The sequence below is a fragment of the Erythrolamprus reginae genome, chromosome 7, assembly GCF_031021105.1.
Source record: "Erythrolamprus reginae isolate rEryReg1 chromosome 7, rEryReg1.hap1, whole genome shotgun sequence".
NCBI lineage: Eukaryota > Metazoa > Chordata > Lepidosauria > Squamata > Dipsadidae > Erythrolamprus > Erythrolamprus reginae.
The window spans coordinates 6,632,408-6,645,486 of record NC_091956.1 but is presented as its reverse complement, the minus strand read 5'-3'; the positions used below and the strand labels follow the sequence as shown (position 1 = coordinate 6,645,486).

At 43.1% G+C, this 13,079-nt stretch overlaps 1 protein-coding gene across 7 annotated transcripts in view; it reads left to right on the top strand.

Moving 5' to 3' along the window:
* RUFY3 (RUN and FYVE domain containing 3) overlaps positions 1–9,916 on the top strand; it is a 73,910-nt gene extending 63,994 nt beyond the window's left edge. For 2 of the 7 annotated variants that reach the window (XM_070756897.1, XM_070756893.1), the window contains exons 16-18: positions 1,428–1,455; positions 6,102–6,170; positions 7,154–9,916. In XM_070756897.1, coding sequence (XP_070612998.1) covers positions 1,428–1,455; positions 6,102–6,170; positions 7,154–7,297 — 241 coding nt within the window. In that variant the 3' untranslated portion in view covers positions 7,298–9,916. Of the gene's footprint in view, positions 1–1,427; positions 1,456–6,101; positions 6,279–6,881; positions 6,971–7,153 lie in introns of those variants that run through there. The other 5 variants (XM_070756894.1, XM_070756891.1, XR_011559569.1 and 2 more) reach the window with 4 other exon arrangements.
* The last annotated feature ends 3,163 nt before the right edge of the window (positions 9,917–13,079 follow it).

The window sequence follows — 13,079 nt, the reverse complement described above, 5'->3', positions numbered from 1 at the left end:
GGATGTGTTCTTTGAATGTTCCCTTTATTTTTTTGAGCAGGATAGAGATAGAGATATATAGATAGAGATTTAAAGATATAGAGATTAGATAGAGATATATAATAGATATATTATATTTATTATATTGTTATGTTGTTATATTATAATATATTATATTTTATATTATAATATATTATATATTATATTTATTATATTTATATTATATTATATTATATTATATTATATTATTATATGGATGTCCAAGTGCTGCCTCTATGTTGGTTGAGGCAGGCAGGATTCCCTTGAGTACCACTTGTTGGGGGTCAAGGGAAAGGGAGGGTCTTGCCTTCTCTTTCTGCTCAAGATCCCCATGGACAATTGGTGGGCCACACAGAATGCTGGACTCGATGGGCTTTGGCCTGACTCAGCATGGCTCTTCTTATATATAGATATATATACACTGCTCAAAAAAAATAAAGGGAACACTTAAACCACACAATATAACTCCAAGTAAATCAAACTTCTGTGAAATCAAACTGTCCACTTAGGAAGCAACACTGATTGACAATCTATTTCACATGCTGTTGTGCACATTCAACTTTGTTCAGAACAAAGTATTCAATGAGAATATTTCATTCATTCAGGTCTAGGATGTGTTGTTTGAGTGTTCCCTTTATTTTTTTGAGCAGTATAGATATATAAATATAGAGATTAGATATAGATATATAATAGATATAGATATGTAGATATAGAGATTAGATATAGATATATAATAGATATAGTGATATGTAGATATAGAGATTAGATATAGATATATAATAGATATAGAGATATGTAGATATAGAGATTAGATATAGATATATGATATATAGAATATTTAGATAGAGATATATAGATATAGATGAAACATTATCTCATGTTTGCTACAGAGTTTATTAGTTTATTGTTCCAAATTTCAGTAGGTTCCACTAAGACCTTTAGCTAAGCCTCTTTAATTCTAGATATTAATTAATGACTAATTGAACCCAGAATTGTGATCCTAAGTTATGCGGGTCAACTTAGGATCACAATTAACTGAGTCCATTGTCCGAAATAGCCATTTCTTGCCAGAAACCGGGAGTAAACGCTGCTTTCCAGCAAAAAAACCCGTAAAATGCCAGTCACATGTCTGGAACATTGCAAATGGTCATAAATGCGAGGGGGGGGTGTTTTCCTGAGCCCTCCCCCAATTCGGTCCTGTGATTGGGGGGGAAGGGGCTGTCAAAATTTTGAATGTGGATCATGAAGCCGTAAATTCATGTCATAACTTCAAACGGTTGCTAAGCAAACCGGTCGTAAGTTACGGACCACCCGTATAATGATTGAAAAAGTCGGCACATACTTAATACCTGAGTTTGGGGTTTTCTTTGCAAGACGGAGATGAATTAAATCAATATCTTATATTGCAGCACGTTTCCTGGCCCTCAAGACGAGCAGGTAAGTAAACAGGTTTTTTAAAATTCTGGGAAAATACAGTGATACCTTGTCTTACAAACTTAAGTGGTTCCGGGACGAGGTTCTTAAGGTGAAAAGTTTGTAAGACAAAACAATGTTTCCCATAGGAATCAATGGAAAAGCGATTAATGCGTGCAAGCCCAAAATTCACCCCTTTTGCCAGCCGAAGTGCCCGTTTTTGCTCTGCTGGGATTCCCCTGAGACTCCCCTCCATGGGAAAACCCACCTCCGGACCTCTGTGTTTCTGCGATGCTGCAATTTCACTGAGGCTCCCCTTGCTGGGAAACCCCACCTCCGGACTTCCGTTGCCAGCGAAGCGCCTGGTTTTGCGATGCTGAGATTCCCCTGAAGCATCGCAGAAACACAGAAGTCCAGAGATGGGGTTTCCCATGGAGGGGATCCTCAGGGGAAACCCAGCAGTGAAAAAACGGGTGCTTAGCTGGCAACGGAGGTTCGGAGGTGGGGTATCCCAGCAGCAGCTGTGGGTTTGTAAGGTGAAAATAGTTTGTAAGAAGAGGCAAAAAAATCTTAAACCCCGGGTTTGTATCTCGAAAAGTTTGTATGATGCGGTGTTTGTAAGACGAGGTATCACCCACCCTTCTCGCCCCCCAACAGTCGGGTTTGAACTTGGAAATTTCAGCCGCTTCAAATTTATTTATTTATTTATTAGATTTGTATGCCGCCCCTTTCTGTAGACTCGGGGTGGCTCACAACACAATAAAACAGTTCATGACAAATGTAATAATTTTCAATTTAAAAACCCCATTATTAAAAAGACATACATACAAACCTACCATACATAAATTATATAGGCCCGGGGGAAATATCTCAGTTCCCCCATGCCTGACGACAAAGGTGGGTTTTGAGAAGTTTATGAAAGGCAAGGAGGGTGGGGGCAGTTCTAATCTCTGGGGGGAGCTGGTTCCAGAGGGCTGGGGCCGCCACAGAGAAGGCTCTTCCCCTGGGGCCCGCCAACCGACATTGTTTAGTTGACGGGACCCGGAGAAGGCCCACTCTGTGGGACCTAATCGGTCGCTGGGATTCGTGCAGCAGAAGGCGGTCTCGGAGATATTCTGGTCCGATGCCATGAAGGGCTTTATAGGTCATGACCAACACTTTGAATTGTGACCAGAAACTGATCGGCAACCAATGCAGACTGCGGAGTGTTGGTGTGACATGGGCATACTTTGGGAAGCCCGTGATTGCTCTCACAGCTGCATTCTGCACGATCTGAAGTTTCCGAACACTTTTCAAAGGTCGCCCCATGTAGAGAGCGTTGCAGTAATTGAACCTCAAGGTGATGAGGGCGTGAGTGACTGTGAGCAGTGAGTCCCGGTCCAAACAGGGTCGCAACTGGTGACAATGTCTCAAAGGTCTTTTTCTTCCTCTTTAAAAGGCAACTGGGCTGGATTTTCTTTCTTGAGGAAGAAGAAGAAGTTTTGCTTCTCATCCAAGACGCTGATGGAGAGAGGGGGGATGGAAGGATAGTTGTTGATAGTACAGTGTTCCCTTGATTTTCGCGGGTTCGAACTTCGTGAAAAGTCTATACCACGGTTTTTCAAAAATATTAATTTAAAAAAACTTTGCAGTTTTTTCCCGTATACCACGGTTTTTCCCGCCCGATGGAGTCATATGTCATTGCCAAACGTTCGTCCGCCTTTAATAAATATTTTTTTAAAATAAACTTTAATAAAGAAACATGGTGAGTAGTAATCTAAATGGTTGCTAAGGGAATGAGAAATTGCAGTTTAGGGGTTTAAAGTGTTAAGGGAAGGCTTGTGATACTGTTCATAGCCAAAAATAGTGTATTTACCTCCGCATCTCTACTTCGCGGAAATTCAACTTTCGCGGGCGACCTTGGAACGCATCCCCCGCGGAAATCGAGGGAACACTGTACCTGGAGCTGAGACTGGGTGGCGGGAGGAGATGGGATGATTGTACGAGGGTCGCCCAGAAACATAGAAACATAGAAGTCTGACGGCAGAAAAAGACCTCATGGTCCATCTAGTCTGCCCTTATAGTATTTTCTGTATCTTAGGATGGATATATGTTTATCCCAGGCATGTTTAAATTCAGTTACTGTGGATTTATCTACCACGTCTGCTGGAAGTTTGTTCCAAGGATCTACTACTCTTTCAGTCAAATAATATTTTCTCATGTTGCTTTTGATCTTTCCCCCAACTAACTTCAGATTGTGTCCCCTTGTTCTTGTGTTCACTTTCCTATTAAAAACACTTCCCTCCTGAACCTTATTTAACCCTTTAATATATTTAAATGTTTCGATCATGTCCCCCCTTTTCCTTCTGTCCTCCAGACTATACAGATTGAGTTCATTAAGTCTTTCCTGATACGTTTTATGCTTAAGACCTTCCACCATTCTTGTAGCCCGTCTTTGGACCCGTTCAAGTTTGTCAATATCTTTTTGTAGGTGAGGTCTCCAGAACTGAACACAGTATTCCAAATGGGGTCTCACCAGTGCTCTATAAAGCGGGATCACAATCTCCCTCTTCCTGCACCACATTTCTTTTCTTCAACAATTATTTATTGGAGTTTGACTGACCAATTCCCCACTGCAGGGAGGCAAAACCGATTGGGAGGTTCTGCCCCAGGCGCCTAATACCACCCGGATGGGTTTCAGAGGGAGCTTGGGGTAATTCCCGACACGTTTGTCCATAATCTGTCTGAGTCTCTAGTGACAGCATGGAATAAGGTGGCCCTGAGGGCTCTAGACCAGATTGTGCCTCTGCGGCCTCTCCGAGGTAGTAGACCAGGGGTCCCCAAACTTTTTACACAGGGGGCCAGTTCACTGTCCCTCGGACTGTTGGCGGGCCAGACTATAAAAAAAAATTATGCACAAATCCCTATGCACACTGCACATACCTTGTTTTAAAGTAAAAAACAAAATGGGAACACACTATTTAGAGGGGGGGAGAACGTCTGAAATTCATATATGTTCATGTTTTGTTTTTAATTTTCTTTTGTTGACATCTGATTGGCTATACAAGGTTTTCTTGGTTTATAGAAAAATGTATAAAGAAAGAAGGAAGCACTTTGGCATAATGGTTAATAAGTTAGAAATATAGTTGGTGTTGCACTTTTTGAAGGAAAAGGAGGAAATTAAATTAAATTAAAAGAAAATGAATGTAACTGGAAGACAAAATTAGAAAAAAAAAACTTGCAACTTTTTTGATGATTGATATTAGTTATTAACAAAATACTGCATTTTATTCATAGAAAATTAGATGGCACACTGTGTTGTTTGAATGTATGTTGAGAGAAAAATTTAAAAAAACTACCCCCCCAAAACAGTCCTTCCTTCCTCTGTCCCTCCATTCATTTCATTCTTCCTTCCTTCCTTGTTCCCTCCATATCTCCTTCCTTCCTTCCCTCCTTCATTCCTCTCCACTTCTCCTTCCCTCCCTCTCTTTCCCTTTTCTTTCTTTCTCTCTCTCTCTCTTTTCCCTGTGCTCTTGTTACTCACCGCCGGGCGGGATAAATGGCCTCAGTGGGCCGCATGTGGCCCGCGGGCCGTAGTTTGGGGACCGCTGTAGTAGACCCTCGAGATCTCCTTGCTTTATTGAGGAACTCCGGGGGATGAAACACCACAAGGGATGCCTAGAGCAAGCACGGAGGGACCGTAACTCTGAGTCTGACCGGACATGGGTAAGGGCCTACATTAGGACTTACCTCGTGGCGATAGAGGCGGCAACGTCTGCGTACGTTACCGCCCTTATTGTGTCTGCAGATTCTCCCCTACCCGCTCCCTCCTCAATAAGGTGGAAACGGTGGAATCCTGTTCTGTCTGGGTCACTCCGGAAGCTATGACCAACCCAAAAAGATAAGCCAGACACACGGGTTGAATCCAAACACAGTTTTATAATGGTAAAGAGAAAAGAAGCCAACAGAAAATGTCCATACAAGTCAGGAAAGCACTGGAACTCCAAATAGATACACAAAGGCAATTGTTCATACATAAACACAGGATCCTCAATGCCAAACGAGGCTGTTGCTAACATACACCAACCTCCCACGGGTCTTCAAGGCTGCTGGGCCACGAGCCAGGAACAAAAACGCTGAGAGAAAATGCAGATAACAGCAACTCCACTTTGATAACACTCCACGCTGCCGAAAGAGTTTGTCTGCCCTATAAACCCTTCCCTGCTAATGAGGACCCCACTCAACCCCCTGGTGTTCCTCATTCAACACTGATAATATTTATTCAGTTGCTGCCTCCTTTGATCTATGCGTCTCTGTCGCATACTAATGATAGCTTGTGCTTCGTCATCCAAGGACTCCAGAGAATCCAAGCTACTTGCTTGAGAGAGCCCTTCCCCAGGGCTCCCAGGCCTTTCTTCCTCATCACTTTCCTGACTGTAATCTCCCCTGTCTGGCTGCCAAGAACTCTCCTCTTCGCTCTCAGCCTCCCTCAGGCATGGAGCCAGCAGAGACGCAGCTGGTCTATGATCTGACTGAGGCTGAACCACAACAAACCCTTTCCGGGTAGAGCTGAGGAATTCGTTCAGTTTTTTGCAGATAAAGTCGCTCAGATAGAATGGAATGGAATGAGAAGAGTGGAAGAGCTGAACCCCAAATAGGCATAAACGTGTTGCATTTTCAATGTTTTTTAGGAGCAAGCTCCTGACAAGCTCAAACCCTGCCAACTCTGTCAAGAAGAAAGTACCCGGAGCAAAAGAAAGGTAATTCAGCTCACCTCCTAACCTGAGTAACTATTTTAAAGCTGGCACAAGGAAGCTGGGCTCCATACGGAACCATGCTCCATCCATTAAAGAATTCCAACTGGTGGGGTCCAGGAGAACACAGTGGTACCTCATCTTACAAACGCCTCTTCTAACGAACTTTTCAAGATACGAACCCGGTGTTTAAGATTTTTTTGCCTCTTCTTCCGAACTATTTTCACCTTACAAACCCAAGCAGCTGCTGCTGGGATGAAGGGGTTTCTTTTTTTCCCCTTTTTTGAAGAAAGGGAGGGGCGGCTTGGAGGAGGAAAGATTTTGCAGAGAACAATGTGCTTGCAAAGGCACTGAAAGGGTGTCTTTTGAAGAAAGAAAAGGGAGGGGCGGCTTGGAAGAGGAAAGATTTTGCACAGAACAACGTGCTTGCAAAGGCACTGAAAGGGTGTCTTTTGAAGAAAGAAAAGGGAGGGGCGCCCCCCTTGCCTTTCTTCCTTTCCACTCACCCTTTAGCCTAGCCTTGCTTCTTCCACCCGCCCCCTTTAGCTGCTCCTCCCTGCCCTCTGTTCGCCTCCCTTCTAAAGTTTGGGGTTTTCCTTAAGGATTTGCACACATTATTTGCTTTTACATTGATTCCTATGGGAAACATTGTTTTATCTTAACGAACTTTTCACCTTACAAACCTCCTCCTGGAACCAATTAAGTTCGTATGATGAGGTACCACTGTATTTTCTTTTATGTACACTGAGAGCCTATGCACCAGTGTGTCCAGTCACACTTGGCCAATAAAGAATTCTATTCTGTTCTATTCTATTCCTATTGTATTCTATTCATTTTCTCTTCTCTTCTACCTGCTGTTGCCTCTGTGCTGAAGGCAGTCCTCAACTTAATGACCACAATGGTGCTTAATATTTCTGTGGATAAGCAAGGCAGTTTAATTAGATAGGTGGGATTCTCACGTGTCTCATTGCTCTCTCTCCCCTCTTCAGAACATCTGCAAGAACTGCGGAGGCCTCTTCTGTGAAGATTGCTCAGCCTACGAACTACCCCTGCCCTCTAGCATCAAGCCGGAACGGGTGTGCAGTCTTTGCCACAAGCACTTAATACAGCAATATTCGGCCAGCCCTTCCTAGGAGACAAAGCGTGGTGATTTCTATTGGCCCTCAAAATGAGCGTGCTTCATCCGGTAGATCTCGGGAGCGGCTTCAGACGGTTGTCATTTCCAGAAGAACCGGAGGGGAGGGGGGGTTGTACTGCTTTTGCGGAGACGGGAAAAGAATTGCAGGGCGGAACGGATCGTCTGTCGACAATCCACCATGTAGTTTGGAAGCTTATTGACCATCCCCTGTCGGTCTCCTCCACTCCCCTCGATTCAAATCGGGGAATTTTCTCATCCGTTAGAAAGAAAAAAAATATCACTGGACTGGAGTTTTTAGATACGAAAGCTTTTTTGTCAACAAAACAAAAAAGATACCAGCCATTGATTGACTTGAAACATGATTTAAAAAAAATAGGAAATTGGAAATTTTCTAGGGAGGTCAACTATGCAGAAGGTTCAAATTGGGGAATTTCTCCTCCATTAGAAGGGGGGGGGGTAAATATCACTGGAGTTTTGAGATAGGACAGCTTTTTTATCAACCAAAAAATAATAATAATAAGATACCTGCCATCGATCGACTCAAAACGTGATAAACAAAATAGGAAATTGTAACTTTTTTAGGGGGCTTCAACTACGCAGAAGTCACAAGAGGAGCTATGAAGTATACCAGTCTAGGGATACAGGCATTATGTGGGTATGTTCAACTTTTTGGCAACTTTTAATGCCCGCTGGCTGGCTGGGGAATTCTGGGAGTTGAAGTCCACGGGTCTTAAAAGTTGCCAAGTTTGGATAACCTTGCTTTTAGGATCAGGGGTGTCAAACTGGATTTTGCTTCGAGGGCTGGATCAACCTTGTAGATCTCCTCCACAGGCCGGCTGGGAGGTGAGAGAGGGAGAGATGTCTCCTGCTGTACCCTGCCTGCCAAAATGGGGTGCGAGGGACTCCGTTTTTCACATGGGCCATTTTGGCCAGCAGAGTGCGGCAGGAGACCGTCCAAGCCAAAAATGGGCAGTGCGGAGACTACGCCTTACCCACCCATGCCCCGTTTTGGCCATCAAAGTAGTGCAATAGGCCATCTAGGCTGCCAATACGTCAATCCTTTGCTATTTCCGGCCCGGCCGCATGGGTCAGATTTTAAGTATCCCGGCCCACGGGCCTAAAGTTTGACACCCCTCCTCCAGATGAACTGAGTTAATAGAGTTTCATATATGGGCCTGTGTGGGCTACACTAAAGTGAAAGATTCAGCGATATTACACATTCAACTCTTACGTTAGGAAGCCTAAAAATGGAGGCATACAAATTTTGACGTTGCGGAAGCTGCAACCAAGTTGTGTGTTACCAGTTGAAGGCCATATTGTCAACATCGTAGGGCATTTGTTTTGTTTTTTAAAGAGGAATTCTAAGGGCTAAAGCAAAATCGGTAAAATAGAATTGTTCCTTAAATCTCTCCAAAAAGGGGAGGAAAGAGGGATTAAAATATTAATATATATTAATAAAAGCAATTCTGCCAATCCTTATTCAGGATGTCTGTAGTTCAGGGTCTATGTAATATATGAAGCACGCCATTAAACTCTTCAGAAATATATTAGGAAAACAATAAAATTAAAATCTAAATGCAAAATAAAAATTAAAGCAATCGGTGAAGGGTAAAAACGCCGCAAACGTGCTTTTTGTCAAGGGAAAATGTTTTTGAACATAGGGTTTTTTTGCTGCTTAAAAACTTGCCTTTACAAAGTCTTTAAAAAGATGGAATGTGGTAGGCGGCTATTCTACATTTTTTGCTGAGGTTTGGCGTAAACAATTCACCAATCCAATTTATGGAAGTTGAAATTTCAACTCAGGGAATTTTTTCAGCTGCTTATATTTTTAGCAGGTTACCAAGGTCAGTCAAAGCTATCGTAGTTTTGGTGACCAATACAAATCATTCATTCATTCTTAAAAATAAAATTCACTCTTGAAATAGTTTTGTGGCCTCGAATCAATCGATCAATTGATAGGCTCAGTCCTTGATGTGATTGGATAAGAAAAACCCTTCCTGAATGCCGGCTCCAACCTATACAGAGAAGTAGTTCACCTCCCACTTGGAAGGTTGAGAGTTCGATCCTAGGTAGCGGCAGATGTTTCCCTTTTAGGGTGCAAGGAGAGAAAAAAAGTCCTGTGAACTCCACGTAGGCATCGGGAAGGGCATCTGGCCAGTAAATTCCCACCCCATCCAGTTGCCCCGATCCCACCTCGAATTAAAGGATTACAGGGCCGTAAAAAGAAAGTTAAAATAACTTGAACCCTCAATATAAACATAAATGAGATAGGAAGACTACGTGGGCAGTACAACTCATTTAAATTCAATTTAAATTCAGTTTAAATTTACATGCATATTATTTTTTAAAAATCGTTATGTAATTTTCTGAAAGCACAGCAGCAAGTTATGGAATGTATTGCGACATGTAGTAGAGATTGTTGCTTATCAAAGGGAACTCAACCATGGTGACTTTGGGGCAGTTCCAAATCGTTTCATCCTTTGTACATGTTTTATCTGAACTGGACATTAAAATGAGGCCGCAATGCATTTGAACCTATTTATTTATTAGCCGCTCCGAGTCTTCGGAGAGAGGCGGCATACAAGTCTAATAAATAAATAAATTTGCTTTAAAACCACTGCTATGGCTGCTTCTGGGGTCGGGGGGGATGTGTGAAACTGGTGTTCTTACAAGGAGAAGAAACCCTAACTAGTAGGGCAAACCTAATACACATCCTTTGGAAGCGTAGAAACATAGAAGACTGACGGCATAAAAAGACCTCATGGTCCATCTAGTCTGCCCTTATACTATTTCCTGTATTTTATTTTAGGATGGATATATGTTTATCCCAGGCATGTTTAAGTTCAGTTACTGTGGATTTATCTACCACGTCTGCTGGAAGTTTATTCCAAGCATCTACTACTCTTTCAGTAAAATAATATCTTCTCACGTTGCTTTGGATCTTTCCCCCAACTAACTTCAGATTGTGTCCCCTTGTTCTTGTGTTCACTTTCCTATTAAAAACACTTCCCCCCTGGACCTTATTTAACCCTTTAATATATTTAAATGTTTCGATCTGTCCCCCCTTTCCCTTCTGTCCTCCAGACTCTACAGATGGAGTTCATGAAGTCTTTCCTGATACGTTTTATGCTTAAGACCTTCCACCATTCTTGCAGCCCATCTTTGGACCCGTTCAATTTATTAAGGGGTCACGACATTAGAAAGGTTGAGAACCACTGCCCTAGAGGCAAAAAAATCCCAATGGACAAACCGGAAGTTTGGGGAAACGGACTTCTGGTTTGCCATTGTGCTGTTTTTTGCACACGGGTTCACAGAAGTTTCCTGAAGCCCCGGAGTGCAAAAAACAGCAAAATGGGGCAAACAGGAAGTGCATTTCCCCAAACTTCCGGTTTGCCCATTTGGGCATTATTTTCACCTGCTAGGCTTCAGCGGACAGCACAGGAGTGGTTGTGTGTGTGTGTGTGTGGAGGGGGGGAGGAAAGGAGTGAGCATGTGCACGCATGCTAGCACACAAACACTTTCGGCACGCGAACCAAAACAAGGTTCACCATCACTGCCTTACATCAAACTTGGGTTTGGGTTTAGGGCTTCTACATTTTGGCATGTGAGGTCCAGTTTCAAGTATCCTCAAGTAGAACAGGCGTGCATTGCTTGAGAAAGTGGCTTTGAAGATCTGCCCAAACAAGGCAAGGACCCTGAAGCACCACAACTACTTTCAGAAAAAAAATGAGTCTCTATTTCAAGGGGTGTGAAATTCAAGGCCCGTGGGCCGAATCCAGATCTGGATCGCGACGAGTGAATGGTATTTGGCTTTGCCAAGGTATAACATTAGAAGAGCCAGACTGAATCAGGCCAAAGCCCATCGAGTCCAGCATTCTGTGTCACACATTGGCCCACCAATTGTACATGAGGCAAGACCCTCCCTTCCCCTTGACCGCCAACAAATGGTACTCAAGGGAATCCTGCCTGCCTCAACCAACATAGAGGCGGCACACGGACATCCGTTTCAATAACCACCGATACACTTGGCATCCATGAATCTGTCTAATCCTGTCTTGAAGCTATCCAGGCTCACAGCTGTCTCGACCTCTTCTGGAATTGAATTCCATCAACCAACAACCCTCTGGGTCAGACCTGGGCAAAGTGTGGCCCGGGGGCCAGATGCAGCCCGCCCGCTGTCTGTGACCAGCCCGCAGAGGTTGGTAGAAAGGAAGGAGAGAAGGAAAGAGAAATGGAAGGACGACGGAGAAATTCTCTTTCCATGCCCTTTTGCAAAAGTCCAATAAATGCTCATTTTTTAATTGTTCATTGGTTTCATTGCCCTTTCCAAGAAATTTAAAGCAAACCCTCCCCCCACCTCTCGGGGGGGTGGGGAAGGGGGGAGGAGGAGGAAGAAGAGGAATCCAAAGTTACTTTCAGGCAAAGCCTCCACTATGTTCTCTCAACTGACAATGTAGGTCAGTTGAAGAAAGGAATATTTGAAAAGAGAAGTAAAGAACTGCCCAAAAGCAGAAATAAAATGCAGAGAAAATCAGAGAGACAGAAGCTTCTCTCCATCTGGAGAAGGAAGGAGAAATGGAGGGAGGGAGGGAGGAAGAAAGGAAGGGGTGGGCAATTAATTTATAATTATAGTATAATTATAATATATAATGATATATATATAATATATATAATTTATAATTATAATATAATTAACTCAGTTCTACCCAATAATATACAGAACTGAGTTAATTATATTAATCCGGCCCTCTAAAACATCCCAATTTCTCATGCGGCCCCCTGGCAAAATTAATTGCTCACCCCTGCTCTTGGTGAAGAAATATTTCCCTTTATTTGTCCTCACTTTCTTACCTATGAGCTTTAGGGAGGGCTCCCTACTCCTAGTATTGTGTGATAGAGAAAATAACTTTTCTCTGTCCACCTTTTCTATCCCATGCATGATTTTATACACTTCGATCAAGTCACCTCTTAAACGCCATCTCTCAAGGCTGAAGAGACCAAGGTGTTGCAGCCTGGTTTCATAAGGGAGAGTGCTCCATTTCCTTGATCATACTAGTTGCCCTTTTTTAATTTTGCTAATAAATGTAATTTTGCTAACAAACTCACACAAAGCAAAATTGGGATGATTGGGGGAGAGCTCCCCATATCCACGTTGAGTTCCTATTTTTTCAGCTGTTGCCAGGGGAACCTAAGCAATCAAGTTTCTGTCCAGTCCCTTCTGCTATTGTGTCACTCCCGGTATTCCACCACTGCAATCTTATCAAAACCTAGGAAGAAAACCGTTCATTAGTGGTCACCTGGGCTTCGCCCCATCTCTCTGTACCTTACCTGCTAATGTGGAAGGTCCCTTGCTTCAACCTAAACGATCTGGAGCGTGAAAGCTAAATGTGGAAGTTCAAGGGTGGCAAAGGAAATATTCCTACTGACCAGGAATATTCAAGACTTTTCAAGATGAGTAGTGTTTTATTGCAACCACTAGAAGATTCTAGGAGGCCAAACTTGCCTACAAAAGCTTAGCATATAAATCAGCTTCTTAATCCTATTACAATATAGAACGGGTGTCCAAACTTTGGTGAATGTCAAATTTGGACTTCAACTCCCAGAATTCCCCAGCCATGATGACTGGCTAGGGAATTCTGGGAGTTGAAGTCCACAGGTCTTCAAAGACTAGAAGATACTTTCATAAGCACATTCTTTCATGCGTACAGTTCAGGGGTGTCAAACTTGGCGGCCCGCGGGCCAGATGCGCCACACGCAGGCCACGCCCACCCCAGCTC